Source organism: Stegodyphus dumicola, chromosome 9 (genome assembly GCF_044657685.1).
Source record: "Stegodyphus dumicola isolate Sdum_Otavi_A_Nest chromosome 9, ASM4465768v1".
NCBI classification, from domain to species: Eukaryota; Metazoa; Arthropoda; class Arachnida; order Araneae; family Eresidae; genus Stegodyphus; species Stegodyphus dumicola.
The window spans coordinates 159,871,021-159,889,139 of NC_140776.1; the positions used below are offsets into that span (position 1 = coordinate 159,871,021).

General features: G+C 33.1%; 1 protein-coding gene across 4 annotated transcripts in view; it reads right to left on the minus strand.

The window, feature by feature from the left end:
* LOC118205739 (uncharacterized) overlaps positions 1–18,119 on the minus strand; it is a 101,124-nt gene that overhangs the window by 74,742 nt on the left and 8,263 nt on the right. For 2 of the 4 annotated variants that reach the window (XR_015043126.1, XR_004761038.2), the window contains exons 3-4: positions 15,814–15,929; positions 14,927–14,957 (exon numbers count right to left, since the gene is read on the minus strand). Coding sequence is in view for 2 of the 4 variants with exons in the window: in XM_085824276.1 (XP_085680402.1) it covers positions 13,947–14,957 (1,011 nt within the window). In the remaining 2 variants the exon portion in view is untranslated. Of the gene's footprint in view, positions 1–13,946; positions 14,958–15,813; positions 15,930–18,119 lie in introns of those variants that run through there. The other 2 variants (XM_085824276.1, XM_085824277.1) reach the window with 1 other exon arrangement.

An 18,119-nucleotide genomic window follows, 5' to 3' on the forward strand; every position in this document is an offset into this window, starting at 1 on the left:
ACAAGTCCGAAGGTGAAGGATCTTTAGGGATCGGATTATATGGTCCTTCGTTTAAGAGTTTAGTGACACCATCGATGTAAGTGTTCCTATCCATGACGACTATCTGGTCACCTTTGTCGGCCTTTGAAATAATAATATCCGGGTTAGAATGAATTTCACGCAATGTAGCTCTTTCTCTCGCAGTTAGATTTGGCCTCAAAGGTTTATTATTGAACTTCACATTATGAGCGATAAGATGCCTAATCATTTCTTTCTGTGAATCTGAAACTTTACTGAACTTGAAAGCTTTTTCGATAGGAGCCAAAATCTTTGGAATCGAGGGTTTACAGGTTTGTGAGAAGTTAAAATTATATTTTAGAATTCTCTCTTGTTCTTCTGAAAGACTAACATTAGAAATATTAACTGTTGGGTTGATGTATACAATGGGAAGATTTTTTGAACTACTTGAACTGGAAGATTGTTAAAAGAAATTTTTCGAATTTAACTGCAAGGGTGTTTTTATGACGGTTAACTGCATTCTCCGTACTAGACCCAGACCCCTGTTCAAGGGCAGTGAATTTTGGATATGATTTAGCGAGTTCCAGATGAAGCTTATAGAGTTCACGTTCAATTTTGGACAATTGTTGACGTGTATCCCTTATGACGGACCGAAGTAAGGCAAGCTTGCAATTTAACAGAATTCTTGAAAAGCGACTCGAAGGTTTTTGATTAGATTTGATTTGAATAAAATTTGGGATCAATTTTTTACATTTACATTTAAGTAAAAAGTCAAGATGATTCAGGAATTTTTGCCGTTTCAGGCGTAATTTAGTGAAACGATTAACGGATGAAGGCATGATAAACAATACAGAAAATCAAGTTAAATTAACTAAACAATAATAAAGCTCACACAAAACAGCAGAAAAATCCCTCACTGAAATTAATAGAAAACAAAACGTTTGTAAGCAAAATGCATGAAATCAGACAAGCAAAGCACAATATCCAAATATACAAAATATAAACATAACTTGAAAATTGCAAAAAAGTACTTACCGAAACTCATGCAATCACAAAATGGCGGCCACACCACGTGCAAAAAAGAAAGCAAAAAATAAGCCTGTTGGGGCTTCTATAATTAAGACACAATAACACGCCGAATAAATACTAATTCAGAAGTCAAACAACAAAAATCAGCGTTATATTTACGAAATTTTCACAGGATTAGTTTCGATGGTTTTACCGAACCACCATCTTCAGCTGCAAAACCGCAAATGAACCAGATAGGAAATAATGATTAGATAAGATAAGAAAGCCTGGACAAGAATAGGCAAGTGGCGCCATCTGTTGGTGAAACCAGAACTAAAACATAATTTCTTTAAAGGCCGAAGGCAAATTTGGATTGGAATTAGGATCGTTAACTAGAACAGAAAGATTTTTATGAATGTGAAATGCCTCTAGAAAATCCAGTTCTCCAATGGAAGATGTTTTTTGAATAATTTTGGCAGCAGAAAAACTGAAAGTGTGGTTTTCGGACCAACAATGTTGAGCAACAGAAGACTCCTGTGTTTCCTTTTTTCTAACATATGCCTCATGTTCCTTGACGCGAAATTTTAAGGCTCTCTTAGTTTGGCCAATGTAAATTAAACCACACTGGCAAGGAATCCTGTAAATACCCCAGGAATTCATATCCGGAATGGGGTCCTTGAGTATGGAACTCGGAATTTTATTGATGGGAGAATAAACAACCCGAAAGTTAAATTTCTGCAAAATATGTGCAACTTTATAGCTAATTGATGGAAAGAAGGGAATGACAACAGAATTTTTATAATCTCCTAAAACAAGAGTGTGCCTTTTAGTGTGTTGAGATGAGAATTTTTTAACTGCTTGATTAATAATGTTGGGTGGAAAGCCCCTGTCAATAGCTATTGCTTTTAAATAATTTAGTTCTTCATCAAGGGCTAGTTTGGAGGAGCAAACTTGAAGAGCACGGAAAACATAGGAATAAAATAAAGCTAACTTTTGTTTAGTCGGATGACATGATTTAAAGTGTGGTGGAAGGCAAACCGATGAAGGTTTACGGTAAACCGTAGTACTGAAGTTGGATGTGTTACGTGTGACCAGAATGTCGAGAAACGGAAGAGAATTGCAAGTCTCAAGTTCAAAAGTGAACTGAATAGCAGGATCAATAGAATTCATTGTTGAAAGAACTTTATTTAAATCATCTTTATTACCTTCAAACAGAGTAAAAGTATCGTCTACGTAGCGGAACCATGCCGGGAAGTTTAAAGTTTCAAACAATTTTGATTCATAATAATGCATGTAGATATCAGCCAGGATGGGACTGAGGGGGCTTCCCATGGCTAATCCCTCAGTTTGCTTGTAATATTTATTTTGGAAAACAAAATGTGTTTGTTTCAAACAGAGTTGAGTGAGAGAAATTAGCTCATCAATTTCGATGCAAGAGAAATGAAATTCACGAAGTCTGGTTTCTAGACATCTTAATGCACCCTCCACTGGGACATTGGTGAATAATGATTTTACATCAAAAGAAACCATGAGTAAATTACTAGGAGAAATGTTTTTAACTTTTTTTACAAACTCTATTGAATTTTTTATGGTGTAAATGTTATTGTCTAATAGAGTTGAAAATCTAGAAACTAAATATTTAGCTAATGGATACGAGGCAGTACCTAAATTTGATACAATAGGGCGGAAAGGAATACCACTTTTATGAATTTTGGGAAGAGCATATAATCTGGCACAATTCGCAACAGATGGGATAAGTGAATGTTTTAAGTTGCCTGAAATGATTTGCGAAGATTTGATCGCAGTTTTTATTTTTGACAAGTCCGAAGGTGAAGGATCTTTAGGGATCGGATTATATGGTCCTTCGTTTAAGAGTTTAGTGACACCATCGATGTAAGTGTTCCTATCCATGACGACTATCTGGTCACCTTTGTCGGCCTTTGAAATAATAATATCCGGGTTAGAATGAATTTCACGCAATGTAGCTCTTTCTCTCGCAGTTAGATTTGGCCTCAAAGGTTTATTATTGAACTTCACATTATGAGCGATAAGATGCCTAATCATTTCTTTCTGTGAATCTGAAACTTTACTGAACTTGAAAGCTTTTTCGATAGGAGCCAAAATCTTTGGAATCGAGGGTTTACAGGTTTGTGAGAAGTTAAAATTATATTTTAGAATTCTCTCTTGTTCTTCTGAAAGACTAACATTAGAAATATTAACTGTTGGGTTGATGTATACAATGGGAAGATTTTTTGAACTACTTGAACTGGAAGATTGTTAAAAGAAATTTTTCGAATTTAACTGCAAGGGTGTTTTTATGACGGTTAACTGCATTCTCCGTACTAGACCCAGACCCCTGTTCAAGGGCAGTGAATTTTGGATATGATTTAGCGAGTTCCAGATGAAGCTTATAGAGTTCACGTTCAATTTTGGACAATTGTTGACGTGTATCCCTTATGACGGACCGAAGTAAGGCAAGCTTGCAATTTAACAGAATTCTTGAAAAGCGACTCGAAGGTTTTTGATTAGATTTGATTTGAATAAAATTTGGGATCAATTTTTTACATTTACATTTAAGTAAAAAGTCAAGATGATTCAGGAATTTTTGCCGTTTCAGGCGTAATTTAGTGAAACGATTAACGGATGAAGGCATGATAAACAATACAGAAAATCAAGTTAAATTAACTAAACAATAATAAAGCTCACACAAAACAGCAGAAAAATCCCTCACTGAAATTAATAGAAAACAAAACGTTTGTAAGCAAAATGCATGAAATCAGACAAGCAAAGCACAATATCCAAATATACAAAATATAAACATAACTTGAAAATTGCAAAAAAGTACTTACCGAAACTCATGCAATCACAAAATGGCGGCCACACCACGTGCAAAAAAGAAAGCAAAAAATAAGCCTGTTGGGGCTTCTATAATTAAGACACAATAACACGCCGAATAAATACTAATTCAGAAGTCAAACAACAAAAATCAGCGTTATATTTACGAAATTTTCACAGGATTAGTTTCGATGGTTTTACCGAACCACCATCTTCAGCTGCAAAACCGCAAATGAACCAGATAGGAAATAATGATTAGATAAGATAAGAAAGCCTGGACAAGAATAGGCAAGTGGCGCCATCTGTTGGTGAAACCAGAACTAAAACATAATTTCTTTAAAGGCCGAAGGCAAATTTGGATTGGAATTAGGATCGTTAACTAGAACAGAAAGATTTTTATGAATGTGAAATGCCTCTAGAAAATCCAGTTCTCCAATGGAAGATGTTTTTTGAATAATTTTGGCAGCAGAAAAACTGAAAGTGTGGTTTTCGGACCAACAATGTTGAGCAACAGAAGACTCCTGTGTTTCCTTTTTTCTAACATATGCCTCATGTTCCTTGACGCGAAATTTTAAGGCTCTCTTAGTTTGGCCAATGTAAATTAAACCACACTGGCAAGGAATCCTGTAAATACCCCAGGAATTCATATCCGGAATGGGGTCCTTGAGTATGGAACTCGGAATTTTATTGATGGGAGAATAAACAACCCGAAAGTTAAATTTCTGCAAAATATGTGCAACTTTATAGCTAATTGATGGAAAGAAGGGAATGACAACAGAATTTTTATAATCTCCTAAAACAAGAGTGTGCCTTTTAGTGTGTTGAGATGAGAATTTTTTAACTGCTTGATTAATAATGTTGGGTGGAAAGCCCCTGTCAATAGCTATTGCTTTTAAATAATTTAGTTCTTCATCAAGGGCTAGTTTGGAGGAGCAAACTTGAAGAGCACGGAAAACATAGGAATAAAATAAAGCTAACTTTTGTTTAGTCGGATGACATGATTTAAAGTGTGGTGGAAGGCAAACCGATGAAGGTTTACGGTAAACCGTAGTACTGAAGTTGGATGTGTTACGTGTGACCAGAATGTCGAGAAACGGAAGAGAATTGCAAGTCTCAAGTTCAAAAGTGAACTGAATAGCAGGATCAATAGAATTCATTGTTGAAAGAACTTTATTTAAATCATCTTTATTACCTTCAAACAGAGTAAAAGTATCGTCTACGTAGCGGAACCATGCCGGGAAGTTTAAAGTTTCAAACAATTTTGATTCATAATAATGCATGTAGATATCAGCCAGGATGGGACTGAGGGGGCTTCCCATGGCTAATCCCTCAGTTTGCTTGTAATATTTATTTTGGAAAACAAAATGTGTTTGTTTCAAACAGAGTTGAGTGAGAGAAATTAGCTCATCAATTTCGATGCAAGAGAAATGAAATTCACGAAGTCTGGTTTCTAGACATCTTAATGCACCCTCCACTGGGACATTGGTGAATAATGATTTTACATCAAAAGAAACCATGAGTAAATTACTAGGAGAAATGTTTTTAACTTTTTTTACAAACTCTATTGAATTTTTTATGGTGTAAATGTTATTGTCTAATAGAGTTGAAAATCTAGAAACTAAATATTTAGCTAATGGATACGAGGCAGTACCTAAATTTGATACAATAGGGCGGAAAGGAATACCACTTTTATGAATTTTGGGAAGAGCATATAATCTGGCACAATTCGCAACAGATGGGATAAGTGAATGTTTTAAGTTGCCTGAAATGATTTGCGAAGATTTGATCGCAGTTTTTATTTTTGACAAGTCCGAAGGTGAAGGATCTTTAGGGATCGGATTATATGGTCCTTCGTTTAAGAGTTTAGTGACACCATCGATGTAAGTGTTCCTATCCATGACGACTATCTGGTCACCTTTGTCGGCCTTTGAAATAATAATATCCGGGTTAGAATGAATTTCACGCAATGTAGCTCTTTCTCTCGCAGTTAGATTTGGCCTCAAAGGTTTATTATTGAACTTCACATTATGAGCGATAAGATGCCTAATCATTTCTTTCTGTGAATCTGAAACTTTACTGAACTTGAAAGCTTTTTCGATAGGAGCCAAAATCTTTGGAATCGAGGGTTTACAGGTTTGTGAGAAGTTAAAATTATATTTTAGAATTCTCTCTTGTTCTTCTGAAAGACTAACATTAGAAATATTAACTGTTGGGTTGATGTATACAATGGGAAGATTTTTTGAACTACTTGAACTGGAAGATTGTAAAAGAAATTTTTCGAATTTAACTGCAAGGGTGTTTTTATGACGGTTAACTGCATTCTCCGTTCTAGACCCAGACCCCTGTTCAAGGGCAGTGAATTTTGGATATGATTTAGCGAGTTCCAGATGAAGCTTATAGAGTTCACGTTCAATTTTGGACAATTGTTGACGTGTATCCCTTATGACGGACCGAAGTAAGGCAAGCTTGCAATTTAACAGAATTCTTGAAAAGCGACTCGAAGGTTTTTGATTAGATTTGATTTGAATAAAATTTGGGATCAATTTTTTACATTTACATTTAAGTAAAAAGTCAAGATGATTCAGGAATTTTTGCCGTTTCAGGCGTAATTTAGTGAAACGATTAACGGATGAAGGCATGATAAACAATACAGAAAATCAAGTTAAATTAACTAAACAATAATAAAGCTCACACAAAACAGCAGAAAAATCCCTCACTGAAATTAATAGAAAACAAAACGTTTGTAAGCAAAATGCATGAAATCAGACAAGCAAAGCACAATATCCAAATATACAAAATATAAACATAACTTGAAAATTGCAAAAAAGTACTTACCGAAACTCATGCAATCACAAAATGGCGGCCACACCACGTGCAAAAAAGAAAGCAAAAAATAAGCCTGTTGGGGCTTCTATAATTAAGACACAATAACACGCCGAATAAATACTAATTCAGAAGTCAAACAACAAAAATCAGCGTTATATTTACCAAATTTTCACAGGACTAGTTTCGATGGTTTTACCGAACCACCATCTTCAGCTGCAAAACCGCAAATGAACCAGATAGGAAATAATGATTAGATAAGATAAGAAAGCCTGGACAAGAATAAGCAAGTGGCGCCATCTGTTTGTGAAACCAGAACTAAAACATAATTTCTTTAAAGGCCGAAGGCAAATTTGGATTGGAATTAGGATCGTTAACTAGAACAGAAAGATTTTTATGAATGTGAAATGCCTCTAGAAAATCCAGTTCTCCAATGGAAGATGTTTTTTGAATAATTTTGGCAGCAGAAAAACTGAAAGTGTGGTTTTCGGACCAACAATGTTGAGCAACAGAAGACTCCTGTGTTTCCTTTTTTCTAACATATGCCTCATGTTCCTTGACGCGAAATTTTAAGGCTCTCTTAGTTTGGCCAATGTAAATTAAACCACACTGGCAAGGAATCCTGTAAATACCCCAGGAATTCATATCCGGAATGGGGTCCTTGAGTATGGAACTCGGAATTTTATTGATGGGAGAATAAACAACCCGAAAGTTAAATTTCTGCAAAATATGTGCAACTTTATAGCTAATTGATGGAAAGAAGGGAATGACAACAGAATTTTTATAATCTCCTAAAACAAGAGTGTGCCTTTTAGTGTGTTGAGATGAGAATTTTTTAACTGCTTGATTAATAATGTTGGGTGGAAAGCCCCTGTCAATAGCTATTGCTTTTAAATAATTTAGTTCTTCATCAAGGGCTAGTTTGGAGGAGCAAACTTGAAGAGCACGGAAAACATAGGAATAAAATAAAGCTAACTTTTGTTTAGTCGGATGACATGATTTAAAGTGTGGTGGAAGGCAAACCGATGAAGGTTTACGGTAAACCGTAGTACTGAAGTTGGATGTGTTACGTGTGACCAGAATGTCGAGAAACGGAAGAGAATTGCAAGTCTCAAGTTCAAAAGTGAACTGAATAGCAGGATCAATAGAATTCATTGTTGAAAGAACTTTATTTAAATCATCTTTATTACCTTCAAACAGAGTAAAAGTATCGTCTACGTAGCGGAACCATGCCGGGAAGTTTAAAGTTTCAAACAATTTTGATTCATAATAATGCATGTAGATATCAGCCAGGATGGGACTGAGGGGGCTTCCCATGGCTAATCCCTCAGTTTGCTTGTAATATTTATTTTGGAAAACAAAATGTGTTTGTTTCAAACAGAGTTGAGTGAGAGAAATTAGCTCATCAATTTCGATGCAAGAGAAATGAAATTCACGAAGTCTGGTTTCTAGACATCTTAATGCACCCTCCACTGGGACATTGGTGAATAATGATTTTACATCAAAAGAAACCATGAGTAAATTACTAGGAGAAATGTTTTTAACTTTTTTTCAAACTCTATTGAATTTTTTATGGTGTAAATGTTATTGTCTAATAGAGTTGAAAATCTAGAAACTAAATATTTAGCTAATGGATACGAGGCAGTACCTAAATTTGATACAATAGGGCGGAAAGGAATACCACTTTTATGAATTTTGGGAAGAGCATATAATCTGGCACAATTCGCAACAGATGGGATAAGTGAATGTTTTAAGTTGCCTGAAATGATTTGCGAAGATTTGATCGCAGTTTTTATTTTTGACAAGTCCGAAGGTGAAGGATCTTTAGGGATCGGATTATATGGTCCTTCGTTTAAGAGTTTAGTGACACCATCGATGTAAGTGTTCCTATCCATGACGACTATCTGGCCACCTTTGTCGGCCTTTGAAATAATAATATCCGGGTTAGAATGAATTTCACGCAATGTAGCTCTTTCTCTCGCAGTTAGATTTGGCCTCAAAGGTTTATTATTGAACTTCACATTATGAGCGATAAGATGCCTAATCATTTCTTTTTGTGAATCTGAAACTTTACTGAACTTGAAAGCTTTTTCGATAGGAGCCAAAATCTTTGGAATCGAGGGTTTACAGGTTTGTGAGAAGTTAAAATTATATTTTAGAATTTTCTCTTATTCTTCTGAAAGACTAACATGAGAAATATTAACTATTGGGTTGATGTATACAATGGGAAGATTTTTTGAACTACTTGAACTGGAAGATTGTAAAAGAAATTTTTCGAATTTAACTGCAAGGGTGTTTTTATGACGGTTAACTGCATTCTCCGTTCTAGACCCAGACCCCTGTTCAAGGGCAGTGAATTTTGGATATGATTTAGCGAGTTCCAGATGAAGCTTATAGAGTTCACGTTCAATTTTGGACAATTGTTGACGTGTATCCCTTATGACGGACCGAAGTAAGGCAAGCTTGCAATTTAACAGAATTCTTGAAACGCGACTCGAAGGTTTTTGATTAGATTTGATTTGAATAAAATTTGGGATCAATTTTTTACATTTACATTTAAGTAAAAAGTCAAGATGATTCAGGAATTTTTGCCGTTTCTGTCGTAATTGAGTGAAACGATTAACGGATGAAGGCATGATAAGCAATACAGAAAATCAAGCTAAATTAACTAAACAATAATAAAGCACACACAAAACAGAAGAAAAATCCCTCACTGAAATTAATAGAAAACAAAACGTTTGTAAGCAAAATGCATGAAATCAGACAAGCAAAGCACAATATCCAAATATACAAAATATAAACATAACTTGAAAATTGCAAAAAAGTACTTACCGAAACTCATGCAATCACAAAATGGCGGCCACACCACGTGCAAAAAAGAAAGCAAAAAATAAGCCTGTTGGGGCTTCTATAATTAAGACGCCGAATAAATACTAATTCAGAAGTCAAACAACAAAAATCAGCGTTATATTTACCAAATTTTCACAGGACTAGTTTCGATGGTTTTACCGAACCACCATCTTCAGCTGCAAAACCGCAAATGAACCAGATAGGAAATAATGATTAGATAAGATAAGAAAGCCTGGACAAGAATAAGCAAGTGGCGCCATCTGTTGGTGAAACCAGAACTAAAACATAATTTCTTTAAAGGCCGAAGGCAAATTTGGATTGGAATTAGGATCGTTAACTAGAACAGAAAGATTTTTATGAATGTGAAATGCCTCTAGAAAATCCAGTTCTCCAATGGAAGATGTTTTTTGAATAATTTTGGCAGCAGAAAAACTGAAAGTGTGGTTTTCGGACCAACAATGTTGAGCAACAGAAGACTTCTGTGTTTCCTTTTTTCTAACATATGCCTCACGTTCCTTGACGCGAAATTTTAAGGCTCTCTTAGTTTGGCCAATGTAAATTAAACCACACTGGCAAGGAATCCTGTAAATACCCCAGGAATTCATATCCGGAATGGGGTCCTTGAGTATGGAACTCGGAATTTTATTGATGGGAGAATAAACAACCCTAAAGTTAAATTTCTGCAAAATATGTGCAACTTTATAGCTAATTGATGGAAAGAAGGGAATGACAACAGAATTTGTATAATCTCCTAAAACAAGAGTGTGCCTTTTAGTGTGTTGAGATGAGAATTTTTTAACTGCTTGATTAATAATGTTGGGTGGAAGGCCCCTGTCAATAGCTATTGCTTTTAAATAATTTAGTTCTTCATCAAGGGCTAGTTTGGAGGAGCAAACTTGAAGAGCACGGAAAACATAGGAATAAAATGAAGCTAACTTTTGTTTAGTCATATGGCATCAGGCATATGTTAGAAAAAAGGAAACACAGAAGTCTTCTGTTGCTCAACATTGTTGGTCCGAAAACCACACTTTCAGTTTTTCTGCTGCCAAAATTATTCAAAAAACATCTTCCATTGGAGAACTGGATTTTCTAGAGGCATTTCACATTCATAAAAAATCTTTCTGTTCTAGTTAACAATCCTAATTCCAATCCAAATTTGCCTTCGGCCTTTAAAGAAATTATGTTTTAGTTCTGGTTTCACCAACAGATGGCGCCACTTGCTTATTCTTGTCCAGGCTTTCTTATCTTATCTAATCATTATTTCCTATCTGGTTCATTTGCGGTTTTGCAGCTGAAGATGGTGGTTCGGTAAAACCATCGAAACTAGTCCTGTGAAAATTTGGTAAATATAACGCTGATTTTTGTTGTTTGACTTCTGAATTAGTATTCAATAAGACTTCAAATATTTTTATGCTAACAAACAAAACAACTTGAAATAAAAATCAATTTTTTTAAACTTTACCAGTGTCTAAACTTGGCTGAGTTCCAATTATGGTATTCTCCGATTGTTTGCCTAACTTCAACATAAATCAGTAGGCAAAGCACTATGTTGCCAAAGTAGACAATCCAGAATAGTATGAAAATGTATTTACCTGGCAACCCACTTGCTTAGTATGTGCAACACTTGAAAATATGCAAAAAGAATAATTTTTAGAAATGATTCAAAAGAATCCAGAAGTGCTCAAAAGGTCATCGCAATTGTTGGTACCTTTCCGTTTCACTGGCGCAAATCTTACCAAGCAGACTTTATTGGCGACAACATACATATAAAAAATATTAACAAATGTTAGTTGTAAGGAATTTTTATTGTGAAGGCATAAACATTTTAATATCATTTAAAATGTTGTAAAAAGCCAATAAATTTGTAAAAAGACATTAATTTAAGAGAATTTACTATGCTTTCATGGTTCAACATCTTGATTCGGCAGTTTATATCCCGTGACTCCAAGTGATCTAATCTCACGTAAACTACGCTACAAAAATTTAATTCTCTCAGTAATTATCTACATTAATTTCAAGTTAAATCTTAATTTGGAATACAAGTTTAAATGCAAGAATTATTTCAATTCGTACGAATAGTTTACTCAAAAATTATGTAAAACTGCAGTGCTTTACTTCGCTAGTGCATTCTGATTAGAATTCATGAATTTAACCCTTGATTTTGCTTTTTCTATATTTTCGCCTTCGGGTGAGCAGTGTGATTGCATCCTAATAGACTTAACCCGTACCCTGAATGGCCTTAGGGCATAAAATTGAACTATCTGGTAACAATTTTATGTAATCATATGCCAGATTCAAAGAAACAAGCAATCTGATAAGAAATGGCTGTGACTTGTTTCAAAAATGAGGCATAAAAGGCAAGGTTTTTTAATACATTAAAGTAAAGGTTACCAATGAGGATATTCCGTTTGGCATCAGTTGTACCATTATTGGCGACTTTATTGCTTGCATCGGCAAAACAGAAAAGTACCCAATTATTTTGAGACTATATCACATTCAATTTAATTTTCTTGTATCTTAAAATTTTCACAGTGTCCCTTAAAAGACTGTATACTTTAAAAAAAATATGTGCCCTACCTAAAATTATACAAAAGCAGACACAGTTAGTGTTGAATCTTAAATTCTTTAAATTAAATATTTAAATGTTACTTAGAAAGGTACTGTTTCATTATCGGGACCTGATTAAAAAATGTATCTATGCACATGTATATGTACATATGTGTGTATATATGTGTGTGTATGTACATGTATATGTATATATGCGCATGTATATGTACCAGTGCAGGATTTATGTATAAGCCACACAAGCCACAACTTAGGGCCCGTCAAAACATATAATATCTGGACTTATAAAGGGCCCATATCTCAAATACCTTAGGGGCTTATCAATTCTAAATCCGACCCTGATATGTACATATACACATGCATTTACATGAACACATACATACTTGCATATAGTATACATATATACATACTTACTATAGTATATATATATACATACTTTTTATATACTTGCATATAGTATATATATATACATACTTTTTTTAATATGGTCCTGATAACACTCCTTCCAGAAAAAAAAAAGTGCTAAATATGCATAAAGCTTGCACAAAGATAATGAAACGATTAAAAATTCAAAGCCACAGGACCCATCAGCAGGCTAGCAATTGCACATTGAATGTTCAAATCAGTAATTAGTAAAGCTTCTCTCCTGGCAGCAATGCAAGGAATACAAAATAAAATCATTTAGAATGAAATACAAATGAAACCTTCAGCTTCTAACAATAAACAAAATAATAATAATAATAATAATAATAATAATAATAAATAAATAAATAAAAATAAAAAAAAATAAAGCAATTTTCTTTTCAAACCCATCACAAAATATCTTAAGACTTTCTACATTTACAACAGAAGGTTTAAAAAAAAATTGTAGACAAAGTTAGGCACCTCAGATTAATTATTAATAAAAAGCTCATTTAGATTGAACACCTTAAATTAATAGGATCAAAAGCTTAAAAAACTGCCAGCAATAAATGAAAAATTCAGGGCATCAGTTGGGGCTTTAATCTGTATATTCAGAATGCCTGTTCAACTCTGTTATAGAAAAAATAGTATTATATGGGGCAGAAATATGAGCCCAACATAGGAAAAAATGAAAGGCAACTACATGCAATTCACTACCCATTTCTCCTTCGAATAACAAGATGTTACAGAGCTATATACAAGTCAGCAATCTGTGTACTCAAAAAACTACCACCTTGCACATAATAGCACAGACTGAACATGCAAAAGGAATTATTCCCCCCCCCCAAAAAAAAAATCATAGAACACACAAAATATGAATTTCCATATAACCTTTATCAAAAACATCCTGCAACAGACACAAAAATTTACTGTACAATCCAAGATTAATAAGAAAACAGAGAACACACAAAATATGAATTCCCATATAACCTTATCAAAAACATCCTGCAACAGACACAAAAATCTACTGTACTACTAAAATGAAGAAGAAAACATAGAACACACAAAATATTGAATTCCCATATAATGATTATCAAAAACATCCAGCAACAGATACAAAAATCTACTGTACAATCCAAGATGCAAAGACCAAAGAATCAAATTACATGTACTCGTATTTATACAGATGGTTCTAAAATGGAAGCAGGTGTACGGATATGCTTATGTTATTCTACAAGTTCCTCAAAATAAAGTAATTCTAAAAGGTTGTTTACAAAATGAAAACAGAATATTTCAAGTTCAACTCGCTGCGATCATGAGGGTACTTATATACTAAACCGGAAATAATTTCTAAAATATTAAAATACACACAAACTGTCAGTTTGCAATATTAGCATTGAAAAATATGTTTAATAACCCATTTTAATTATTTTTAGTGCAACAGGTACTTATAACCAACCACATACCTGTTGCATTTGAAGAACTTTCTCCTTTCTCTGAAGACTTCTCTCTCCATGCTCTTGACGATTGTGGCTGTCAAGACGTGCATAATTTGTTATCTGATCAACACAATTATTGAAATGGAGTGGGCAATCATCAGCAGAACATCCCATTTTTTGGGTAGGTTTAAAATCACAGCAACAATGTACACAATTTTTAGGATGACCTCCTTGATCTAAAACATTCCCATAATTTGCTTGCTTAGCCCGATCTGAGTATGTGACAGAACTGGCATTAGTTTTAAGTACACACATATTAAGAGAACAAGTTCGGCAAGAACCACAAGTTGTTTTTCGCAGCACACTGTCATTCATATAGTGCTGTTTGGAAGCACTGATGCATGTTCCAATTGTACAACATCGAGGCAAGAATTTAGTACCTGTATAGAAAGTACCTAGAGGTGGAAGACCTTTCATGCATTTTCTATAAAGAAAGTCACTTTGTAGTGAATGTTTGTGTCTTGCTACAGGAGTGGATGGCAAACTTGGTGTTGTAACAGGAGCAGTAGGCACAGCACCCCTACCTATGCGGAGGGCTGGATGTCCATTAGCCATTGCAGATGGTCCTGGCTGTGGTTCAAAAGTATATTCAGGCTTTTCATCAGTATCCTGCAACAAGAGAGCACTGCCAGTATCAGTGCTTTCTGCATCTCCAACAAGTGATGACTGTGGTTCAGTCTCCTCTCCATTGCCATTGGTCACAACTTCACTATCAGAACGAGGAACTAATAAGCAATCTTGCAAAGCATTAAAAAGAGCTTCAGCTTGCTTACATTTGAAAGCATAAATACCAGGTCCAGTAGCACATCGTTTGCCACATTCAAAAGAAAAAAGTTCAGTATCAAAACCATAACGTCTTAAACTATGAAGAGGCCAGACTATTGGTGGTTCACCTCTTTGATGTAAAACAAGATCTGTTTCTGTTACTTGCAGGTGGCAAGACTTAATATAATGTCCGTCTTCATCAATATTCCATACCTAAGATTAAAAAAAATATTTAAACATATAAATAAAAAATACTGAAAAATAACTGCTCTAAAATTAACACATGAAAAATTTAGCATCATTAAGTTCAAAAGTTGGAATAAAAAATATTTTTGAAAAATATTATATATGAAAGGTTTTTGGCTTTGATGTTACTGAAATATTTTTAAGTACATTAGGAGAGCATGCCTGAATAATTTACATAATTATTCAGGAATATTATTGTACATAAGAACAATATGCTTCACATTCTGTTTTTCCTTAAAAGTTCATGTAGCTTTTAAAAAGAGCTACATAATTATATAATTAGTAAACACAGTTTTTGTAACTTATTCAACAACAAATTAACATGATCAAATAAAATATGAAATAAAATATTAATTCAATTAAACCTTTTGGAATTTATGCAGAAATATAAATTTAAAGCAAAAAAATTTAATATAAGCAATTACTGAAGGAAAAATTATAAAAGTTAAGAACAAATGAGAAAAAACATCAAAAAATTTTAAATATATCATATTAATTTTACTCAAAAAAAAAAGGGGGGAGAAAAACTAAAGCAGTTCTGAATTGCTCTCACAACAGTATTTAAGAAAACGTTTAAAAATCTAAATGTAAACATTGACAACAAGATTTAAACTTGTAACATACTTTTTTTTAAGATCCTTTTAAAACCTAATATTTATCTATAGATGAAAAAAAAAGAAAAACATTGAGACTTTAAAGCTCAAAGCCATAGTCTACTTAAGTTGCACACATATCTGGCCTTTGAATTTTCTTACTTCTAAAATATAAAAATTGCCTAGGCCCAGTTTCCCTTTCTGAATAACTAAGGTATATTGTGACTTACCACATAATAAGCATGCCCAATATGAATATTACATTGACACAAAATAATTACTGCAATTAAACTATATAGGCTTCCAAAACATCTTAATTCTTCATTAGTTGGCAAAAAGCATCATACTGAAAAAAAAGTAAACAAATAAAAATAAAATAAATTAGGTTCACAATTAAGCAACTTACTAATAATGCCAAATAATATAATTATGCAAATAAAAAATTTTGCCAAATTATAATAAAAACAAATTTACAAATAATTTTCTCATTTTTTTATAAGTATCAAAAGTTAAAACTGAAAAATTTCAAGAGGGAAGAAAACCAAAACAAATCTTTAACATCAGTGTGTTAAAAATAAAATACACTCCCTCAAAGAAATTATTTTATGCACCCACTGCAAATATTATTAAAAGTTAAATAATAATATTTGCAATTAAAAATAATGATGTATAAATCAGATGAAAATTGAAAGATATTTATTTAATATTGAGCTTTGATTTTAAGCAAATCCTTATATTTGTTTCCTTTAAGGTTGGTTTAGATACAGTTTCAGAAAGACTGAAACAGGAAGGAAGAGAAACAAACGATAAAGCTATGGATTTTTTTTTTAATTGAAATTAAAACATGAAATGTAATCAGGCTATGTGTGACAAACTAGTTTACTACCAGAGATAAAAATTCACTAAAAGCTTATATCATATTCTCATATTCATAAAATTTAACACATTGAAGCCTTTTCAGCTAATTGATAAGACTGGGTACAACTAAAGATGAAAATTGAAACATTAAAGCTTATTGATTTTAAAACTGTAATCCCATTGTAGAGATATGATCAGAACAATAAACCTTAAAAAGTATTATCTGAGAGAAAATCTCTTGGCAATATTTAAATTCGAGATAGCCGACACATAAAGTTCTGCTCAAGCACAGATAAGCCCTTCTTGTCATAAAAATTCATCCGACTGATAAAAGGTTTACAAATGTTAAAGATTGGTTCATTGATTAATCCATTATAAAATGCATGAGGCTATCTGCTTTAGGAAAAGTGCTTTTATGAAAGATATTCTAAGGGAGCACTTTCAAGTTACACATGGGAAAAATCCATGAACTATATATAATGCAACGAAACCATTCGCTATGAAATGTACCATGACAAGCAGCCAATATTACCCACTTTGCTACTTGTGGACACAAATGTTAACAGAAACTGAAGGAGCCTAGAACTTATTTCATAGTTGCTAAGCAAAATTTTTGGAATCAGGAATATCTTTTGTATAGAAATTGCAAGTTTTACTTTATCATATTGAAATGGCTTAATTATTGATATATATTAAGGTTGAAGAAAAGGGAAATAAAGGGCTGTAAAATGCATTGTTTTTAATAGAATTCAAAACCTGCAATGGAAACATTTTTGAATAATTTTAAGAAAGTCAAACAATTTCAGTATGAAAATTATGCTCAGTTTTATTTCAGTACTGCAATCTACGTACGATTATTAGTGTAAATTAAGAACAGCAATTGATTTTGGGGCATTAATAAATTAATTATGGCAGAAAATTATCTATTATAACAGTGTTGTTTTCAAAGTAAGCATTGTTAATAAAATGTTTTTAAAAGTGGGTCACTCGATTTTGTTCTTTATTTACTGATACAATTAAACTAAGATATATATTATGTTTAGAAAAATTTTACCATGGCTGATATGAAGCAGCTATATTCAATTTTAAAATTTGTCTTGAAAAAAGGAAATGAAATAATTTTTTTCATTTTTAACTGTACACCATATGCTTCACATTAGAAACTACTACACAACAAGCATAAGAAGCTATTAGATATGTATACATAAAAACAAGACCCATAATAACTCAAGGAAGCTTAATCAATTTTATAGAAGTAAACAAAACTTATAATAATTTTACAAATCAAATTCTTTACGAGTTAGAAAAATATGGCCTCGACCTACAAGTTCAAGGTGAGATAATGATGTTAGTATGGCTGTATTATACAAAGATATGCATTACATTTATTTTGCAAAGAAATGAGCAAGCTACATACCATACATTTTTACATATAAGCGTTTTTTCTTCAAAAATTTACCGAAAATGAAAAATTTGTATATAAGCCAAAATGAAAAAAAAAAATCTTGTAACAAATTTTGCAATCTTGTAACAAGGGCAAAAATGTTGCCAAGCAGGTAAAATAAGTGGAATATTTCTCAATCCAATTGCCATACAATAAAATACCAGATATCAATGATGACAGTTTTATTTCTGGTAGCCACATTTGAAGCTAGCATACTTATTGCATTCATTTGTT